This window comes from Notamacropus eugenii, chromosome 2 (genome assembly GCF_028372415.1).
Source record: "Notamacropus eugenii isolate mMacEug1 chromosome 2, mMacEug1.pri_v2, whole genome shotgun sequence".
In the NCBI taxonomy this organism is placed as follows: Eukaryota; Metazoa; Chordata; class Mammalia; order Diprotodontia; family Macropodidae; genus Notamacropus; species Notamacropus eugenii.
The window spans coordinates 223,167,173-223,189,429 of record NC_092873.1 but is presented as its reverse complement, the minus strand read 5'-3'; the positions used below and the strand labels follow the sequence as shown (position 1 = coordinate 223,189,429).

The 22,257-nt window shown below is 40.1% G+C and overlaps 1 protein-coding gene across 1 annotated transcript in view; it reads left to right on the top strand.

Moving 5' to 3' along the window:
- The first annotated feature begins 20,638 nt into the window (after positions 1 to 20,638).
- MAP3K5 (mitogen-activated protein kinase kinase kinase 5) overlaps positions 20,639 to 22,257 on the top strand; it is a 452,961-nt gene continuing 451,342 nt past the window's right edge. Inside the window, exon 1 of the mRNA XM_072637677.1 lies at positions 20,639 to 21,450. Coding sequence (XP_072493778.1) covers positions 20,964 to 21,450 — 487 coding nt within the window. The 5' untranslated portion in view covers positions 20,639 to 20,963. The remainder of the gene's footprint in view (positions 21,451 to 22,257) is intronic.

Genomic DNA, 22,257 nt, shown 5'->3' with positions numbered 1-22,257 from the left:
GGGGACATGACTGAACAACAATGACATCAACAATGGATTAGAATCGGGAACACTTGGTAGCATGGACTGAGATGGGCATGGAAGAAAACTGAGGGGGTAGGAGTGTGGGGTCTTATTTTTATAGGATATTGGTGAGAACAGACTAACTCTTATCTGTGTCTCCTTGGGTTTAATTCATTACATATCCAAATCATTTCAAAGTTGTCAATAAAACTATACAAGTCATATATGTGTGTATACACACACACACACACATATCACATTTGGTATTTGACTGATCTTACTGTGGATGTCTGGAACTTAACTGATGTTTATATATCATAGGACCAAAAAGCCCCAACATCAAAGTCTTGCCATCCCCTGATTTAGCACACATTACCAGGATGTGATGTTTGGCTAATATGATGCAGTCTGCAAATTATACTCCTCTGATCTTTAGGATGGTCTGTATGTGACTTTGAGGTTCCCCTTTGCAATCTTCCTGCTCTTGTTACTTTATTCTGGCTACTTATAAAATTACTTAGTGTACTGACTAGACAGGGTCTTGATGGTGAGGAGGACCAGGAAATGATACATTTTTTTTTAACAAAGTATGTATGTATATATGTAGACATATTCTCCCATCTTAGGTTTTTCCTGTCTCTTGATTGACCCAATGATCTCACTGAACTTCCTAATACATTGTGAGGCTGAGTGCCACCGAATACTAATGCATTTTGCCTGTTGCCTATAGTAGTATTGCACTCCTATTAATCACAGCTGCTTGAAGTTAATAGTAGTGCCATGTTATTGATTCTGCTGCTTAATTTCATGTGGCTGCTGCTCCTACCCCCAAAAGGGCTGTCCAGATCCAGGGAGAGAGAATGAACAATACATTTCTCCCAACTTCCAGACAAAGTCTCAGAAATGGCTGTACAGTTTTCCTCAGTGAATCATTGCCTTAAACCCTGCAGATCTCCAAAGACACAGTAGAATGAAATAACCAAAACAATATCAATAAAAAGCATTTATAAAGCCTTTCCTATGTGCCAAGCACTTAGCTAAGTGCTCAGGATACAAAGAAAGGCAAAAATTCTTATTGTCCTCAAGGAGCTTACACTAATGGGCGAAGACAATATCTATACAAATTGATACCTAGAAGATGCCCACAGAGTATAGGTGATCTTAAAAGGAAAGGCTCTAGTAGCTGGGGGATAGAAAAAGCTTCCTGCAGAAGATAGCACTAGAGCTGTTTTGAGAGAAGCTAGGAAGTTTCTCTTGGGTTATGCTGTATATACCTCTCTTCCCAGTCACAGTCACCAGGAGGAGGCCAGTCCCATAGGCACAGTGTCTTGTCTGAGCCTGAGAGAACTTGTTAGCTTTGCTAGGTATTTCTCTTTTATCTCTGTTTTGATTTCCCCTCTCCCCCATCTAACTGAGACTGTATGCTCCCTAGACAGTTTGCAGACTATCTTGGGAACCAAGAATAATGGACCCTACTTAAAACCCCCATAGACTACCCACCCTCCTTAAACAATAAGTACCTAGACAGTGGGGTGAAAAGCACTCTAAAGTACACAAAGTAAGTAGATCTGTAGTGCTTCTAGTCAAGGTGACTATGACTATGACTATGACTAAAGATTGTTCTTCTAAATATTTTCCTGACTTTTTCTGTCCACTAAGATTGTACCAGATGGGAGATCATGAAACTTAAATCATTGTGTCAGTCACAATGGCTATTATAGTATTTGTAGGGTTTAAGAAAAATCCTTGGAAAGTTCAAGTTGCTTCAAATGTTAAAATGAGGTTAATAACTTGCTGAGGCTAACAACCGTGAGGTAGCTAGGGGTCTGGCAAAGTGTATTTATTGTAGGTTAATTCAGCCTAAGCTAAAAATAATGTTCTCCATCTGTAAAAGGCAAGCTAGGGTAAGCTGCTTATAAGAAACCTGTTCACAAAAGAAATTCTCAGGGACAGGGGCTTAGATAGTTCTCAGATAACTAACATAAATATTTAGTAAAACATGAAAAATTTCTCCCCAAAGCATTATTTGATGTTGACATCATATTCTATGGAAGGCAACAATATTTCACTCCATGTAGATTTTTTTCCTAAAGTGTACAGAATGACACCGCTCCCCCCCTCCCCAAGAACATATTGGACTTATATTTATATTATGAATATTAAGGACAATCATAGAAGAAACAGACTTCTCCTTATCTCCTTAGATGTCCCCTTCCCTTCAAGTAAGAATGGTCAAGGTCAGCCTTTAAAAGAGAGTAGACAATTTCTTTATCATTCAATTTGCTCTCATGTTCTTTTTCCCATTATTTGTTTCTAAAGCCTGTGGAATGTAATTCTTAGGTTTTATGAAAGGAAAGCTTAACTGGAGATTTTTGGTCCAGGTCTGTCAGTTCATTTGAGAGAGAAACTCCTGATGTTGAAATTTCTTCCATTAATGCAGTTTAGCAATTCAGCTGTATTGTATAATCTTAGTTGTCGGGGACACTGAGAGGTGAAGTGATTTGTCCAGAGTCACAGAGCCAGTATGTGTCAGAGGCAGAATATGAATTCTGATATTGCTGATTTCAAGGCCAGCTCTCTATGTAATGTTAAAAAGCTGCTGCTCCATGGAAAAGCTCCATTTATATATGCAAATAGAAATGTTGACTAGTGGGAGGAAAAGCACTGGACTGGGAATTTAAAGACCTAGGTTTTAAGTCTCAGTTCTACTCTTTCAAGTCAGTTAGCCAGTGAGAGCATCCATCTCCTCCCCTGTAAGATGGAGTTGGAATAGATGATCTCTAAAGTCATTTCTCATCTAATATTCTAAATTTCAAAATACTCCTAGGCATATCTGGACACATTAAGCTATTTGAAGTCATTAAATCCTTCTTAATGTGAATTGGTATGAGCTAGCTTAAGTTTTGATGGGTAATGAAGCAAAATAGGTTTGGAACAATTGGTAGCACCCTTGACAACAGGTTTACATAGGGCACTGTAGGGAGAAGCCCCTGGGAAGCAAACAGGCAGAATAACTTCAGTGAGAATATGAAAAAGGAAGGAAACTATTAGAAGAAAGACTCAAGCAGAAGGATGAACAAAGGGGAAGTGAGAAGGTTCAGAGAATATATTTTGCCCACTTCATAGTTTTTATCTGATCAGACTCTAGGGATAACTGCTGAGTGCCAGTGTTGAGAGAATGCAGTACAAAAGCAATCTTCAAATCACAGCCAGAAGCTGGCACATCTCTAAAGACAGTCTGATGGCTCCCTATGTCACTCATGCCAAAATCTACCTTTTCTGGCTTATTATATACTACTTGACTTCATAGAGTGTGAACTCTAGCCAAACTAGTTTACTTCCCTTTGCCTATTTTAAGTTTCAATATTTCTCTAAACTTGAATTTCTGCTCTAAATCCTATAAAACAACAAATGTACTCTCTCTATATATTCCTCTCTATCCTTTCTCATATGTCTGGCTATTGAAATTCCACCCATCCTTCAAGGACCAGTTTGAATGTGACTTAATCCATGAACATTTTCTCCATACCCCTAGCCAGAAATACTTGCTGAACTACCTTAGCATGATGATTGTACCTTTGTCATGTACTTAGCAAATCTAACATTATTATAGCAATAATTGTATATGTACCATTTCCTCTACTATATTGTATACTCTTAGAGAACAGGTGTCACTACAACAAGAATGCCAAGTTAGTTACAAACTATTATGAATATTCCCAGTGAGGGAATCAAGGTTTCTCCTACTTTGAGGTTACCTATAGATCTCTAAACAATGACAAGCTAGGCTAGTATTCTTGAGCTGGTCTTTATGCAATGAGTGTAATGAAGACTTCTTGTTAAGATGACAATGTGAAAGGCTGTAGAGGAGCCAAACTCCCCACGTATACTCTAACAAAGATCTACAAAGGACACCAGATCAAATAATGACAACGAAATCTAAAGAGAAACCACAATAAGTATCTTCAGCCAGCTGGGAACTGAGTAGAATGATAGAAACTATTAGGTACTAGGGAAAACATCCTGTCAGGAAAAATAGCACATGTATGGGTAAACAAACAGGAGCCTCACAGTATTCTCACCAGGGGCACTTGAAGTATATAGAATTCTTTTTGGGGTGGGAGAGGGAGAGATGGTGGGAACAGAGTATTCTGATGTGAAAATTTGGGGTAGGAGGGGGACAAACGCTTCTGGGGGAGCAAGAGTTGATAGCACAATGACTAGTGTTCTTGGGGGTCTGAAGATCACAATGTTCTGACGGGATGGTTTAAAGATAGGTATGGGGCCTCAAAATCACAATGCTGTGGCTGAGAGTGATCCAAAGGAGCTTGAAACCTGCCATAATTCCAAAAGCAGATATACTAAGGAAGTTGGAAATCCTGGCAATCAAGTTCAAGATCAAATTAGTGTGTGCGTTCATCCTTCATTGCAGAAGAAGACCATGACATCAGAGAAACAATGCAGAAGAAGACCATACCATCAGAGAAACAATGACATGACTTGCACTTGACTTTGTTTTGAGTGAGTGAGGGCTGTGCAGGTCACCAGCCTCACTTCTCCTGCAGAGCCATCTGAATCCAGTGACCAGATATTCATCAGGATGACTGGAGATGACCCAGGATGAGGCAATTGGAGTTAAGTGACTTGCCCAAAGTCACATAAGCTAGTGGGTGTCAAGTGTCTGAGGTGATAATTGAACTCAGGTCCTTCTGACTCCTACACTGGTGCTCTTATGCACCGCACCACCTAGTTGCCACTCAAGATCAAATAAGCATGTGGTAGAGGGTTAATCCCTAGACCTGGCATAAAGTACTAAACCAGGAATTGATGCTGGATATGTGAGTAAATAAAAGATGTTGAATGTGATGAAGAAGAATGATGGGTCAAGATATTCCCAAATTTAAAACAGAAGACAGTACCTCTATAACAATTATAAGCAGAGCCAAATGAAAAAAAAATGCCCCAGTTATATATAATAAAAGAATATCTAGAAGCAAGAAATAAAAGATGAAATGAGAACTGTGAAAGAAAAAAAATTGAAAGAGAATATCTGATTAGGATAGGAGTAAAACTTTATTCAAGTAGAGTTTTCATTTAAAATTATTATGCAGCTAACAAAACTTAATTACTCTAGACAACAATTAGAAATATGAGAATAAAATAAAGAGATACAAAAAATTAGAAGAAAAAATAAGTTATGTACTATCAAAAACAACTGATTTGGGAAGCAAGTTTAGGAATAATCATTTAAGAGCCATCACACTCCTTTATAAAGATAGCTCAACAAAAATTTTGTGCATTGTGTTTTAAGAAATCACAAATTAAAAATGTTCAGTTCTCCTGGAACAAGGGAGTAAAGTGAAAATAAAAAGAATCTACTAGTTACCTGCTAAAACAAACCTCAAAATGAAATCTCTCAGATACATCATGGTCAAAATCCATAGCTTCCAGGTCAAACAAAAAACACTTCAAGCAGCCAGAAAGAATGAATTCAAGTGCCAAAGAATCCCAGTTAAGACCACACATGATTATACAGCAACTACTTTGAAGAAAAGAAAACCTTGCAATATAATATTCAAAAAGGTAAAAGATAAGATCTTATGACCAAGATTAACTTACCATGCAAGACTGATTAGAATCCTACAGGTCAGAAAAATGAAATTTTAATGGGATAGAGGAGCTTCAAACATATCTGATTAAAAAAAAAAAGACCAAAGCTGAGTAGAAACTCTGAAGTGCAAATATAGTAGTCATAAGAAAAAAACTAGGAAAGTAACTCTACGTTTGAGCTATTAAAAAAGGCTAATCAGTGATGAAGTGATTAAATTTGCCCCTTTATCTTCCTAACATCTTTAAAAGTCATAGAAGGAGTTAAGAGAAACATGAAGTCTATAAGTAGTTTTGTCTGCTGTCCTTTTCCATTTTATGGGTTATTCCATCTCATTCATGATCACAGTTATGACTAATAATTATGTATTTATTCCCCTCATCATATTCTATTATATTGTATTATTTTTCCTCTCTTTGTTCTCCCCCACCACCTCTTTACCTAGAAGAAAGTGGTAAAAGAAAGAATGTTATCAGAATTAGTGGAAGTGGTATGTTTTCACTCTCTGTTCATCCTTCATCTCACCCAGATCCTAATCACTGGATCACTGGTTCTTAGACTTCCTTCCTTTCTTTTTAATGTGCCCTTTGTGAGCTATCTTCTAAACTGAAGTTTGTGTTTCTTATGCCTAATCCCTTCCCAGTTCTATCTTTCTTCTTAAATCTTCTTTACCCCTTTCCCTGTTCCTGACTGTTTCCCTCTTGAGTTTAAGATAATTATTTCTACACCAAATCTGGATGTGTTTGTGTGTGCGTGCATATGTATGTGTGTGTATGTTTCAACCCTCCTTTGTATGGTTCAGGTTAGAGTAATGATTCATGTGATACCTGTTCCCCTCTCCCTTTTCTCTGTGTTCATATACTATTCTTCTCATTCTATATCCTTATGAGAAAAAATAAGTACCCTCCTCTTCTTTCTTATTTATTCCCTTGTATATTCCCTTTCTGTTCCCTTTCCTTCCCTCTCATAAGACCATAAAAATAATAAATGTAATTTAAAACATTAATAGCAAAAATAATTAAAATACAATATCATGTTGATAAATGAAAAAATTTAGGACAAAATATAACCACAGTTTATGCTTTTTAAAAGCAGAGAAATAAATGGACCTGTTCTTAATATGGTGAATCATATCTCTCTAAAGCCAAGAGCCTGCATTATCTATCTTTATTACATTACCTAAGAGAAATGCAAATTAAAATCACTTTGGGGCTCCACCTTATGCCTATCAGCCTGGGGGGGAAATGACAAATAAAGGAAAATTACAACTGTTGGAAGGCATGTGGAAGGACAGTAATGCGTGTTGGAGTTGTGAATTGGTCTAGCTATTCTGGGAAAGCCTTTGGAACTATCCCTTCAAAGTTATTAAATTGTGCCTACCATTTGATCCAGTGATACCACAAGGCAAGTACCACAAACAAATAGAAAATAAAAGGAAAGTACCCACATATACAAAAATGTTGATGGCAACACTTTTTGTTGCAACAAAGAATTGGAAATTAAGTAGGTGTCCATCAACTAAAGAATGACTGAACAAATTAGAGTATGTAAAATTACAAGAATATGACAAAAGGAGAGATTCAAAGAAACCCAGCAATATTTGTATGAACTGATACACAGTCAAGTGAGCAGAACCAGGAGAACAATTTAAGTAACATTGTAAAAAAAGAATGACCAATACCTAACCACAATAGGAGAAGAAAGATTAAAACATACTTCTCACCTTACTATGCTTATTTGTTATGAGAAAACTTTTTAAAAATGTGTAGAGTGGGAAATGGGGGTGTAGTGGGGCAGGGTCATTGGTAATCATGATGCCAAAAAACAAACAAAAGTAGAAAATGAAACATTTGAAAATGCACAGAAGAGAAGGAAATTCAGAGAGAGAGAGAGAGAGAGAGAGAGAGAGAGAGAGAGAGAGAAGAACTTTGGAACTTATATTTATTTTAAACTTAAAATACAACAAACTACACAATAGAGATATTTACAGTTTCATACACAGTCCTCTTTTTCTGTTCTTTGTGTATGGAAATATTTATGCTTGTAAATGTTTGTCAAGTTCAGATTAACAACAAAAGGAAATTAAAAGAAAAAATACATGTATTGGTAAGAGAGAGAATGAGTCATTGTGGCCGATCTGTGCAGTTTTGGCTATTCTGATGATCTGCATGATTTTCCTTCTGTTCCTGAGTTCGTATTCTCTAGTGTCCTGCACATTTCTGGGAAAATCTTTACATATTGGGTTATTTGATGTGCCCAAGGTGTTAGGAGTTGAATATCTAGATGATGGTGACTTTGTGTGATAAAACACAGCTTTTTTCTTTGGTCACAAATTTTATTTTATCAGTCATGCCAGTGTCAGAGTTTAGAGGACCCTGGCAATCAGTAGTCAAAAGACCCTGAAAATAGAATTGTTTGGCACATGCCATGACTAAGTATGCCTAATAGAGACAAAATAAATGTTTGTCAAATTGAAAAGTATTTATTGGTTACGCTAACTATATATACATATGTGTGCATTGTATGTGTGTATATATATATAACAGTACAAACATTCACACATAAAACAACACAAACCATGATTACATGTGTATATATACATATTCATATACCAATGTAAATCATGATTATGTGTATATGTGTACAATATATGTATATATGCATGTATGCTATATGTACAATGTATATACATGCATGTATAAATATACAAATATGTAACTATGGTTTATACTGTTATATATTTATATATTCATGTGTGCATATATACATGTGTAAGCATGGTTTGTATGGCCATATACATGTATATATGTGTGTATATATAGACACACATATCATCATAGTTTGTATGGTTATTTTATATGTTTGTATGTATATATATGTATATACATTTGTATATGTGTATTTGTATATACATGATATGTAATCAGGGTTTGCATTATTATATGTATATTCACACATGTCTGCACATGTAATCATGGTTTGTTTCATTGTGTGTACACACAACTATACATGTATGTTTATGTATATGTACATGCAAATGCACATGTAATCATGGTTTGTATTGTTATTTTCTAATCTGTAATATTTCAGAACCCCAACTAAGTGGAATCCTTTTTGAAGGTAGGTATAGTGTCTCATATATCTTTGTTCCTACTAGACATCTAGCACAATATCTTATATGTCATAGACAGAATAGAGTTAGGAACTGTATTTTTGCTTTAATTGTTGAAGAGAGCTCCCATTGAAAGCCAAGCCAGTTAGATGAGCACTTTCTCTGCCACTTATGGTTTTAGGGAGTTGCCTGGAGCACTAAGAGCTTAAGTAACTTGACCAAGGTCATATAGCTAGTGTGTGCATCAGAGGTAGATCCTGGTTCCAAGGTCAACTTTCTGTCTACTACTTTATGTTGCCTCTTAATCATTAAATACATCATAGATGAAAAACAAATATTTGAAAATGTATTGAGTATTTGACAAATAACATATAAAAGGGAAGTGAACATCTACTCTCTCATTCTTACTGGCTTTATTTGTACCTGAGCTTTCCCATATAGTAAAGAACATCATGAAAAGGAATTCTCTACTACTAATAAACTTGTCTCTATAAAGGAAAAGAGTCAACCTTGGAGAAGGTTCTTTTGCCCTTTCTTTATCCCAGATCCTTTCTTTTTACTACCATATAACTTATGTTTGACCCATCTCTTAAGAATCATGAAGTGTGCCAAGCCTGAGACTCTTTTGCCCACATTTTTGTCAGAGGCTTTTCCACTTTTTCTGCCTTTTCTTATCATCTCACATGCCAGAGTTCAATTGTGGGAAGACCTCCATTCAGTACAAACACTGCTCAAGCCACTTGTATACTTCTGTGTACACTGTCAATTTATTATAGCCAGAAACAAAATAAGTCATCATTGCAACCTGTGTAATTTACTAGAAAGGATTATTCACCTGAAGTATTGTCAATGTAGTGACATCAGCATCTATAGGGGAATATGGTCTAAAGTCAGATAAGAATTAAAAAAAAGAAGTATGCAAACCAGCTTGAGTTTATACAAAGAAATGAATTTCCAATTTTACTCACTCAGGGTGATTATGAAATATCCTTTTAGTTTTAGTGTTTTACACCAGAGATGTCAAACACATGGCCAACAATACTCTCAAGTGCTGCTGGAACCAGATTAAAACATAATTGGGAAATATTTTTAAAAATAGATAAAAATACAATAAAATCTAGATAATGTTACATTTAAAAATTAGGTCAATGAGGTCCACAGGACTCATACATGGAACAGTGGCAGACATTTCAATCTGATTTTGACACTGCTGTTTTAGACTAATCTTTTCTCTTTGTTCTTCAAGTGTTTCAGCTATGGACAGCTCCAAGCTACATTTCACATGTGAGAAAGACTTGTGTTTAGAAGGTGATAATGAATGAAGTTTAACTCTCTAAGTATCTAAATGAATGAGATGGACAAGGTCCCTTCCAACTCTAAATCCTATAGACCTAAATATAATAATAAATAGTACTCAATAGCATCAAATAATCACAATAACAATAGCTAGTATTTATACAGCACTTTAAGATGTGCAGAGGTAGTTAGCTACAAGAAAAATGTGCCCAGTCTTTCTAAGTCCTCTTTACCCTACATCACAACTTATCAGTTCTGTGCCATCCTCTCTTTGATTTCCAAGGTACAAAACCAATCAATGTAATAAACTAATATTTACTAGTGTATTAATGAAAGAGACTTACCCACTGTGTCTTAATCCTCTTCCAGGAAACAAATGTGTATTTGTACATTGGCCTCCTTATCTGGGTCTGGAACAGCCAGTTTGTAGGTAATTTAAGACACCAGAAAGGACAGTTCATCCTGGTGGATCAAAAGGAATCAGTGTATGCAGACATATTAATGGTGGAGAGTATATCTGAGCCATTTGCACTCTGACCACACTATTTATCCAACTTCCTAATGGCTGACTCTGACTCCACTAATTCACTTTTACCATGCGTGACATAGCTGGTCTCTACTTGAATCTCCTTTTCTGGGATCCTGACTCATCAACCTATGTCCTGATTTACATTTCTACTTGTTCTTTAAGCACCTCAGTCTCCTGTTATCCCACCCAAACTTTGCCTATGTTTCGGGAATCCTGCGTGATTTTTTTTAACCAAATATTTCCCTTGAGCTTCAGAATGTTAACTGTGTTCAGCTGACAATTTTAATCTTAACAAAGATTTACTGCTGGCTACTATAATTCAGCCAGATCATTGTAGCCTGTATCCTGATTTAACCTGGCCTCTAAACATGACACTTCTATGTACAAAACCTGCAATTTTGTCTAACTGAAAAGGACTATACTAGTGATTGGAATTTCAGGCAAGGTAGGAGGAAGAGTTTTAGTAGAACAGAAGAGTGGGAGATTCTTTGGGACAGGGACTTAGCAGACCTGAAGTCAGGAAGACTTCTCTTCATGAGTTCAAATCCAGCCTCAGACACTAACTGTGTAAGCCTGGGCAAGTCACTTAATCCTGCTTATCTCAGTTTCCTTATCTGTCAAATGAAAAAGAAATGGCAAACCATTCCAATATCTTTGCCAAGAAAATCCCAAAGGGGGTCATGAAGAGTCAGAAATGACTGAAAAACAACTATGAAGAATCTTACAGTTTAGTAGAGAATCTAAGAATCTTGAGACGGATGGGCATTATGAAAAAGAATACTCACTGAATTTGCTGTCAGGGGATCTAAGTCTGGATCCTGTCTTTGATACTTGCTATGTGTATGACTGAGCAAATCCCAACCTTCCTGGGCCTCAATTTCTGCATCTAATGAGAAAGTTCAATTAGTAAATCTGTAAGGTCACTTTTATCCCTACAAGGGTGACTCTCAGATCGTATAAATAGGTCCTTCTCATTAGGATTATAGACTGAGAAAGAGGATCTTAAGTCATTTAGAGGCCCAACCCACTCATTTTACAAGTGAGAAAATTCAGGAAATTTTCCTAGCCTAGCCAGAACAAGTGTCTTGTCTAAATTACACAGTTAATAAATAACAAAGTTGGGATTCATACCTAAATTCTGACTCCAAAGTGAGTGCTCTTTCCCATTAAATAACATTTTTTTAATTTGGGTATTTCAGTTAGCTAGGCTAAGAAGAAGTTGAGCCAAGAGGAAGTCTACAATAGCATGAAAAGTAGTATTGATTGGGTCACTCAATTTTGTTGTTTAAAATAGTTTTTAAATCTTTCTTTAGACTAACTGAGTGAGCTGATCCACTGGGTCCGGCAGAGGGCTTCCAGTGCAACATAAATAATCTGATTCTGTTTCATCTCTGCCTATGAAATAAAAGAAGGAAAAATTTAATTATATAAAACAGAAAGGTGTTCTGAAATTTTTCAGTACCTAGATATGGGTTCTTAATCTTGAGTCTGTAAAACTATGGGTTTTGAAAATATTTTTCATAACTATATTTGAAATAGATTGATTTCCTCTCCAATCCTATGTAATTTACTTTATGCACTTAAAATCATTATTCTGAGAAGATGTCTTTCTCATAGGCTTCACCAGATTGCCAGTGAGGTCTGTCATAATAAAGGTCAAAGCCCCTTGGGCTAGTTTAGGATTGGGGAAGGAAATCTGGAGAATCCTTCACTAATCCCACCAGCCTGGGAAGTTCATGGATATGCCAAAGTGCATATATTTCCATCTGTAGAACATCAACAGTTTTCTTTATTAGGAGCAATTAACTACAGTTCTGACAGATTTCATGTTTAATCACTAATCTTGAAATGTGGAACATGGATTATGGAACAAGCTCAAATAGCAAGAAAAACTGATTTCTTTAATATAGGATTGTATTATTTAGAACTGGAAGGGACCTTAGAGAACACTGAGTCCAACTCCCTCTACCCAACACCATTTTGCAGATCTGGAAACTGAGGCCTAGGGAATATAGTAGCCAGGCTAATATAGAGGAATTTGAGCTCCAATGTTTCCTTACCTTCCAAAGCTAATATAGGAGAATTGTAGTGAGGCCTCAAGAGTACACATACTTTAGTCACTACTGAAAAGGAAATCCCACTTTAGGTGATTTCCTTTATTCCACCTAATGCTTGAAAAGAATGAACTGGGGGCAGAGAGATGTACAATTGCACCAGAGCCAAAATAGAGTAGGGGTTTAGAAGAGGAATGATTACATGTAATACAGGAAGTAGAAAAGATGTCAGGTTTATGGAGAGGGTTCAGTCATCCTGACTGTAAATAAGAGTCCTCTGCTAAAGTTTCACTCTGATGCCTCTGATGAAAGCTAAGGCTGGTTCTTGGGGAATTTCAATGCCAGTATATTGTAAACTTTGTATGGATGTACAGGATATTCAAGGAGGACTAGCACCCCTGGTATGAGGGACTGCTGAGCTCTTTTCAGGACTGCTCATCCACCTTTGGTGTCCACCTGGCATCAGCTCTCACCTGTGGTTCCAAGAAGCTCAGTAAAACTGTCTCAGCAGATGGGCTAAACAAGATTGAGGGTAATCAACAGGCCTTGAACCTATCAGTGAATTAGGGGGACGTGTACACCAAACACGTGAAGACTTCTCTGGCAGAATGGGCGGATGAGAACAATTTGTTCTGACAGTCATGAAGGTGATTGAAGCAGGCACTGTGGAGTGCTTAGAGCTTGGTCAGACATTGAAGATGCCAAGGTCATCCACTGTACCCCAGGCCATCACCAGTCATCCTGACTTTTGTCTTGTTATTAGACTTTAATAATTCTGGAAAAGAATGTGAGGCAGATGACTTTGTGCAACTCTGCCTCACTTAAATCCAATTCATGTAGGAGTTAAGACATTACCCTATGATGATACTGGTCCTCTTGGAAAAGGGACAAACAACAATTATAAACTTCATCAGGTCCCATTGAGCTACAAAGGCCTAAAAGGCAGACCCAGTGAAGGATTCAGAGGCCCAACGTAGCTACACTCAAAGGGACTAATCATCAAATGGTCAATCTTCAGGTGATGGTTGGCTAACTTTTGGACACTGTAACTCATGAAAACTGGCTACCACAGCATGGAAGGATTATAATCTGCATTGTCAAAGGTATTACTGAGACCATTAAAATAACAGATCTCCATTATAAAAGCAGTTGGCTTCTATGCAGCTGGAGATGAACAGTGGTTGCCTTCATAGGAACAGAGATTTCTGGCTGGAAGGGACCTCAGAGGTAATTTAGTACAAACCTCCTTATCATACAGATGAGAAGCCAGGGGCCTGGGGAAATTAAATGACCTGTCCAAGGTCACACAGTTAATAGTAGAGCATGGGTTCATACTCAAGTCTTACAACTTCAAATTTGTTCCAGTGTACCAAGAACTTAAAGTGGAGGGCCCTTCTTAGTGAGTCTCTGTATAGGCACAGTAATTGACCTCCACATCCCACACATGATGAAACTTCAAAATCTAATATACTGTTATAAAAAGGAGAAACGGACTTATTGGTACAAATAGAGCCATAATTGCTTAGTTTATAATAGCAAAAAATATCTGCAAATAATCAATTAAGTTCCATGATTGGAGAATGGCACAGTAAATTATAGTACAGTGATAGGGGGCAGTTAGGTAGCACAGTGAATAGAGCAGTGGGTCTGGAGTCAGGAAAATCTTAGTACAAATTCAGTCTCAGATATTTACTATCTGTGTGACCTTGGACAACCCTTAACTTCTATTTACCTCAGTTTCTCATCTGTAAAATGGGGACATACTGGAGAAAGAAATGGCAAACCATTCCAGTATCTTTGCCAAGAAAACTCCATGAACAGGGTCCATGGGTCTTGTAGAGTATCACACAAGTGAATGACTGAACAACAACAGAATGAAAAGTGCCATAAAAAATATGAAAAAATATAAGAGAATATAGTAATACCTATATAAAGTGAATACAAACTAATTTCCGTACAACCAGAACCGTTTACATACATGTGTATATATATTGTATGTATAATGAATCTAAAGATAGTGAACTTCAGATGGACCTGGAAGAGGACTTAGGAAAAATCTTTTGCTTATTTCTTAATTTATTTAGTTCTGCTTTGTTAAAGGCGCAACTAAGTGATGTAGTGGATAGAGTGCTAGGCCTGCAGTCAGGAAGACTCACCTTCCTGAGTTCAAATCTGATCTCAGACACTGACTAGCTGTGTGACCCTGGGCAAGGCATTTACTCCTGTTTGCCTCAGTTTCCTTCTGGAGAAGAAAATGGTAAACCACTCGGTATCTTTGCCAAAAAACCAACAAAAACTATGTTAAATGCTAAGGGTTTTATGTAAGACAGCATTCACTGTTTTGTATGCTTTGTGGTCATTGTTTATCATTTTAAAAAATAGCTATATCATGTATATATATATATTGTTCTGTGGACAGAGAGCTGGCTTTGAAAATAGAAAGACTGGATTCAAATCCCTTCATACTGACTATGAGACTTAGGGCCAGTCACTTAATCTCTCAGTGCTCTAGGAAGTCTAGGTACCTTTCTAAGACTATATGAGTTGCCAAGAAAGTGTCAGTCTGCCCTCTGGTAGAGGGTGTTTCCTCATCTGAGCTTCCCTATACCAATGATACCTCATATACAGATGACCCTCAAGTCTCTATTTCCAGTCTTGACCTCTCCCCAGAGTTCTAGGCTGGCATTTCCAGTTTCCTGCTTTACCTTCATACTTGGATATCCCTGGGTACCTCCGACTTATTAGTTCTAACACTATAGTCATAACTGTCCCTGTCCTTCTCCCCTCACAGACCACAACTTCCTTTTGATTTCTCTTCCACTGATGTCACTATCTGCTAAGTTGCCTATGCCTCAGATTCATGGAGTCATCTTGATTCTTCCTTCTTATTCATCTTCCAAATTTTAATCAGTTGGTAAATTCTGTCCATTCTTCCTTTAGAATATTTCTCTTACCTTTCTCTTACTTATGATTCCCCCTTTTAACACTATCTCAGACCCTCAGGAAGCCAGTATTTATTAAGTGCTTTAGACGTGCCAGGCACTGTGCTAAGCCCTGGGGATACAAAGAAAGACAAAAAACTCAATGCCTTCTGTGCCCTTCTCTGTTCCCTTGTGTGTGCCTGTGTCAGTGTTTGTGAGGCCTCCACAGTAACACTAGCACATCATGGATCACACCTGGCCCACTCCCTCACATCCTGAGCTTATCCAGGACTGGGGTGAGACACTATGAGAACTGTAGGAGGTGAATGCTTGGTTTATGGTGCAGCAAGAGCTCCCCTTGCATGTTACCACAGTGTTCTAGCCACAGCAACATTCCTGCTTCCTGAGCCCACTCTTGCATTCTGAATCACATTCCAAAGGTGGAGTGTGTGTGTGAATGCACTCTCTTTCTTAGGTTAGTGAAAGCTGGTATATAAGGACTCAGCTATGAATATGTGTCAGAAGACTTGACTAAGGGAACCCTTGTTCGTGTCATATCATATGTCGATGGCTTCTGTGCATTGGATTGTTTCTCTAACAGAGTGGATTGCCCCCATCTTTACCTTCATAGGTAACTTCACGGTATAAAGCAAAGTCACTCAGGGGTATGTGTATGAGTGTGTGTGTGTATGTGTGTGTTTATACACATATGCATATATGTATATAAACTATATATTCAGGATGTCCTGAATTATCAAAGAGATGTATATGTACACACATATGTGTATATGTACATTGTATGCATACACATATGCATGTCTCCAAAAAAGATGGTCAGTGATAGAGTACCTGAATGACACCACATATAATAACCATTTTTATTTAGGAGGAGATGTTTCCGATGAAAATCTTCAAAAGAAGTTTGGAAAGAGCCTCAAAAGGCTATTTAATGGAGACATCATATGCCTAGGAATTTTATGGCTTTGGTTGAAATGATGATACAGTCAAGTGAACACCTAGAAAAGCAGCATGACATAGATAAAATGTTGGACCTGGAATCAGAAAGGCCAGAGTTCCTATCCTGCCTTGGACTCTCAGTAGTGGTTCCCTGATTTCTAGCGGCAACTACTAGAGGTAGCTAGAGGGGACTGTGGATCTAGTGCTGGCCAGGGAATCAGAAAGACCTGCACTTGAATCCAGCCTCATTTACTAGTTGAATTTCTGTCTGCTTTAGTTTTCTCAAGTGTAAAAGGACGATCATAATACCATGAGATAACATTTGTAAATTGTTTAGCACAGTGCTTTTAACATAGTGAGTATTTAATAAATCCTTTCTTCTTCCTTTTTTTCTTTCTTATGTCTTTCCTTTCTCCTTTCTTTTTCTTTTCTTTCCTTCCTTTCTCCCTTCCTTCCACCCTTTTTCCTTCCTTCCTCACTCCTCTTCTTCCTCAATCCCTCCCTCTTTCCCATCTTTGTCCCCTTCCATCCTCTTTTTTCCTTCCTCCCTCCCTTTTTTTCTTTTCTTTCATTCCTTCCCCCCTTTTCTTCCTCCCTTTTTTCCTTCCTCCCTCTCTTCTGGATTTTTTTCCTTCTTCTATTTTAAACTACAGTTGTACTGTAGTCAGTTTTTAAGTTGCTTGTTTGAATGCTTATTTACCAATATTTATTGTAGTACATTACCCATTATGTGTAGTGAGGCTGGAAGATATGTAGATTTTTACATCCCTAAAATATTATAGACTAGTAGTTTGCTCAGAGAATACTATACTAGGTTATACTTGTCCATAATTTTTTCATTTTACCTTTAAGCCGGTTTAGAATACTTCCTTTATTGTGGCACGAGGCTATCAGATTTTAGGAATTATGACTGAAGGTTCATAGTAGAAGGTTCATAGCTCTTTAGTAAAAAAGGGATCAAAACCCCCCTCTCATCCAGGGCCAGTGCTGTTCTATCACTTGGTACCCAACTGAACAAAGAGTAGAGGGACCCCTTGGGGCCTCTAGAACCCCAGGCCCAACTTAGAGTCAGTAAACTACATAAGCATGGAACCAGACCAGTCATCCCACTCCATTTTAAGTTACAGACAAGGTGTTATGCCCCCTCCCATACCTGTGTCATGTAATAAAACTTTTATTGAACCAATAAATCAGAGGTCTGAACTAGGTGTGGACAAGGAAGACCTTGTCATTTTTTGTGGATCAAACAATCAATGAAAGGCTTTAGAATAGGTATGAAAAGTCCTCGATCAACTTAGAAGTGCTTGAAATTCATTGTATGAAATGGAATGTATGAAAAGGAAGTATATTTAGATTGATTGAAGAGACTTGGTTATGCCCTGTGGGTTTTCTATAGAATAAACCAGATTTGGAACTCAAGCACTGGGACATCTGTCTGCTTAATGGTTAAAGTTCAGCTAACCACAACCCTGGGAAGCTCTTTAGGTTTAGTCTCAGACTCTTCCCTCCCACCTTTTCTGGTTGAAGGAGAATCTTGGGGGCTTAGAAGGATCCAGAGGATTTGGAACTTCCCATGAGCATCCTCGCAGAGTCCTTGCTACAGCTAGCTACAGTCTACATCAGAAGCCACAAATTAGATGTAGGGAAGAAATGATGTTTCTAGACTATAAAGAGGCAGAGCAGTTAGGTGGTACAGTGAATAAAGCGTTAGCCCTAGAGTCAGGAGGACCTAAGTTCAAATCTTGCCTCAGACACCTGACACTTATTAGCTGCTCAAACCTGGGCAAGTCACTTAACTGGATTGTCTTATGCAAAGACTACCAGGAGTCCAGGAGAAAGCTGTTATCACTCCATGCCTAATGGGATGGAAACTTCATGAGCACTCCTGGAGAAGTGATGGGGGAAATGAGGACTTTCCCCAGTAACTCTGAGTCATCTCTCTCTCTCTCTTTATTCCAGACCTGGCACACTGAAACACTTAGCTGCCCAGTACTCCCTTCTAAAAGTCTAAAATGGGTGGCTCAATGGATACAGAGCTGTTCCTAGAGTCAGAATGACTGGCCTCAGATACTTACTAGCTATGTGATCCTGGGCAAGTCACTTTTGTGTGCCTCAGTTTCCTGATTTTTCAAATGAGCTGGAGAAGGAAATGGTGAACCACCCCAGTATCTTTACTAAGAAAACCCCAAATGGGGTCACTGAAGAGTCAGATACAACTGAAAAACAACAGAACAAACCGATAGTTATAGGAGAAATTACAAAGGTGGAGGCTTGTGAGCTGTTGCTTTAGAAAGACAGACCCCTACCCTTCACTGCCTAGATTTAGCAAAGGAACTTATCAATTAGTATAAACTTCCCCAATTTTACTAATGAAATTGAGAGAGAAGCAACTTAATCAAGGTCACAAAGATAGAAGCAGAGATGGTATTTGAACCCAGAACCTCTGACTTCAGATTCTGTGACAAACTGGACCATGGGTGAGGAACAAGGTTAAGTGACCCTCCAATGCCTTTCCCATGGTCAATGGATACATTCTATATGTTCTATGTGGGGATTAGCTGTGCTACTAGGTCAAACTCCTGGATAATTTACAGCATAATAGGTATTCCCTCCCCTCTTTAGAGCTAGAGTGTCAACAGGCACATGTTAAGTCTTAACTTGAATGAAGACGTTATTCCATATCTTAGGATTCCTTGGGGAACTGGGGATCTTCAGACCAAGGGGTACCTAGCCTTTATGTAAAAATTAGAGGAGAGGCAGCACAACAATTGAATGTATGAGCTGGAAAGGACTTTAGAATTCATCTAATCCAAGAGGTTTTAACCAAAAGTCTTAAATCACACACACACGCATTAATAATTTTAATGTAATTGATTTCCTTGTATGCTTTTTATTTTATTTATCTAAAAAACATTCTGAGAAGGGGAAGGGATCCACCTAGAGGCAGCTAGAGCTCTGAGCCTGAAGTCAGAAAGAACTGAGTTCAAATCCAGATTTAACGACTTACTAGTTGTTCAAACCTGGCCAAATGCCTCAGTTTCCTCAACTGTAAGATGGGGATAATAATAGCATTTATTTTGCAGGGCTGTTGTGAGGATCATTTGTAAAGCACTTGTAACAGTGTCGGACACATAGTAGGCTCTTAATAAATGTTTATTCCCTCCCCCCCCCCCCCCCCATCCTCGCATCGGTATTTCAAAAATGAGTAGGAAAGACCCCAGGACCACCTCAGATCTTTCACAAGCTAGTCCCGGAGTCCAAGCTCAGATGTGTTACGCACAAACCTCGGGGCCAGACAAGGCTTTCCGCCGCCTCGGAGCTCAGCTCCCTTTGAAATCAGGGCCATGGTTGCGCAAGCCACGAGTTCTCAGGCCAGGCAGTCACAGCTTAAACAGGAGAGCAGAGCTAAACAGAAACCAGAGGAGGGCGCCATGGCCGCGGGGACCGTCTCATCAGACACCAACCGCAGCAAAAAACGACTTTAGCAATGGCAAGAGAGACTTTTTGTACGAGCCCCCCGCAGTTTGAAGTAACTGAGGGCTCGCGTAAAAAGCCTCTTCTGAGGTAGGTAGCTGAATGGTGAAAACCAGAGGCAACAGACAACCTCTAGCTGAGCACCAGTCCTGTAGACTGACCTAGGGAGCGTTGATGACCGGTAGCACCGTCGCTTTCACCTCGGTTTAGGGCTTCCCAGCAGCGCCCGCCCCCGGGGGTTGGCCCCAGACTCTCCGGGCTCCAGCAAAGGGGCGGGAAGAAGGCAGTTAGCAGAGGGGACAAGCGGCTGGAAGAAATCGCACGCCTCCAGCCCCGCGGGCCGGCGCTTAGACGAGGCGGCCGCCACGATCGGAAGAGAAAAGAGGGAAGGGGAGGAGAAGGAAGCTGCAGTTGACTGGGGAGGCGGATCCTCTCGGCTGCGGCTTCTGGTGTGCGTGTACAACGCTCGGCAATCCCCTTCGGTAAGGTGCCAGCCAGGTGACTCTCCCGAAGGGAGAGGAAACCCCCGTGGTCCCCAGAGAGCGCGCCGCGGAGAGGAGAGCGCACGCCGCGAGAGCAGCTGGCGTTGCGTTATGGTGTCAGTGGCGCACGGAGTCTCCGGAGCTTAGAGCCTCTTGGCAGCCCCGTGGCACAGGTCTGCTAAGAGCCCGGCCAGCCCTAGACAGGGAGGAAGCGCTTTTTTTCCTTCTCGTCCAACAGCTTATTCCTACCCCTTCTATTCCGAGCCTTGCATCGAGCTAGAAACACCGCCACGGAGGCGCCCAGGAGGGGAGAAGCGCCGCCGGGTAGCGGCGTCCCTCCGGGAGACAGAGCGCCGGAGAAGAGGCGGCGCCGCGGTGGAGGCGGCGGCGGTGGCGGCGGTGAGGGCTCAGCTCGAGATGGCAGCTGCCTAGCCCGGCGGGCGCGGAGCAGCCCCGAGCTGTGGCTGGCGAGACGGGGCGGCTGGGGGGTGGACCCCACCGCGGCCGCCGGAGAGCCCCTGGAAGAGATGATCGCGGAGGATAGCGAGGGCATCACTTTCCCCGTGCCCCCGTTCAGCCCCCCGGGCTTCTGCACCTTCCAGGAGGGCGGCAGCGGCCGAAGAGGAGGAGCAGCAGCGCCTGCAGCTGCTGCTTCAGGAGAGGGGAGTCAGCTCCCACCACCGCCACCGCCACCCGGCAGCTTCTGGAATGTGGAGAGCAGCGGCACCTCGGCCGCCTGTCCAGGGGGGATCTCGATCGCTGCGGTGGCGAGTGGGCCCCCGAGCGCCCCCCGAAGTCGGGGCAACTCGACTGGCGCTGGCGGCGGCAACCGTAGAACCACCGTGGCATATGTGATTAACGAAGCGAGCCAGGGGCAGCTGGTGGTGGCGGAGAGCGAGGCCCTGCAGTGTCTGCGGGAGGCGTGCGAGGCGGTGGGCGCTGCACTGGAGACCCTGCATTTTGGCAAACTGGACTTCGGGGAAACCGCGGTGTTGGATCGCTTCTACAATGCAGGTGGGCGAGATGGGAGCCTTCCTGCGGCTCTTCTTCCTCCTTCTATGGGTGCTCTTTCCTCCTCTCCCTTCCCCCACTTTATTTTTTTCTTTGCTTGAGCAGCTCCCCTCTTCTGGTCTGTATCCCTGTACCGAGAGAGTGCCTAGTAGGGTGTTAACATATTGAGTGTGGCAGCACTTGAGAAGGAACGTTTCTCCTTTCCCTGGGAATGTGAAAGAGGGAGTCCTCTTTTCCTCTCCTCCCAGGAACTCTAGGATCCTGAAGTTGTGCTGAGCTTAAGCCCTATACCAATCTTTCTTCTCCCTGGGATTCATATTTAGTCTTTTCCACTCACCTCTGTCCCCATCTTTGGTGTTGATCTCACCATTTCTAAGGGTGCGTGTTTGGTACTTTCAGTTGACGGTCCCTCCTCTCACCTCCCTTTTTCTTCACTAGATTTTTAGGTGTCTCATTTAGGTTTAGAGTATGAGATAGAGAACAGGCTTCAGAGACAGTACCAACCTGGCTACATGCACTTTGTCTTAAGACTGATTTTTCCTCCCAGTCTTATTTTACCTTAAGTTTTGATGACTATAATTCAGACACCCCACTTACTTGCATTTTCTAAGTTTGTTCTCTAGGGCAGTAATGACATTGTAACAAACACTCAAGTTCTCTATTGTCTTTGTTACATTGTTGGAGGGAAAGAACCCAGTGTTTTGCCAAACTGTGTGTGCTGTATCCTGGGACATTTATCAATTTACACATTGTTTAAAACGTTAATGACTTTCTTGAGAGCCCACATGAGATCAAGTTGAACTATAGGTA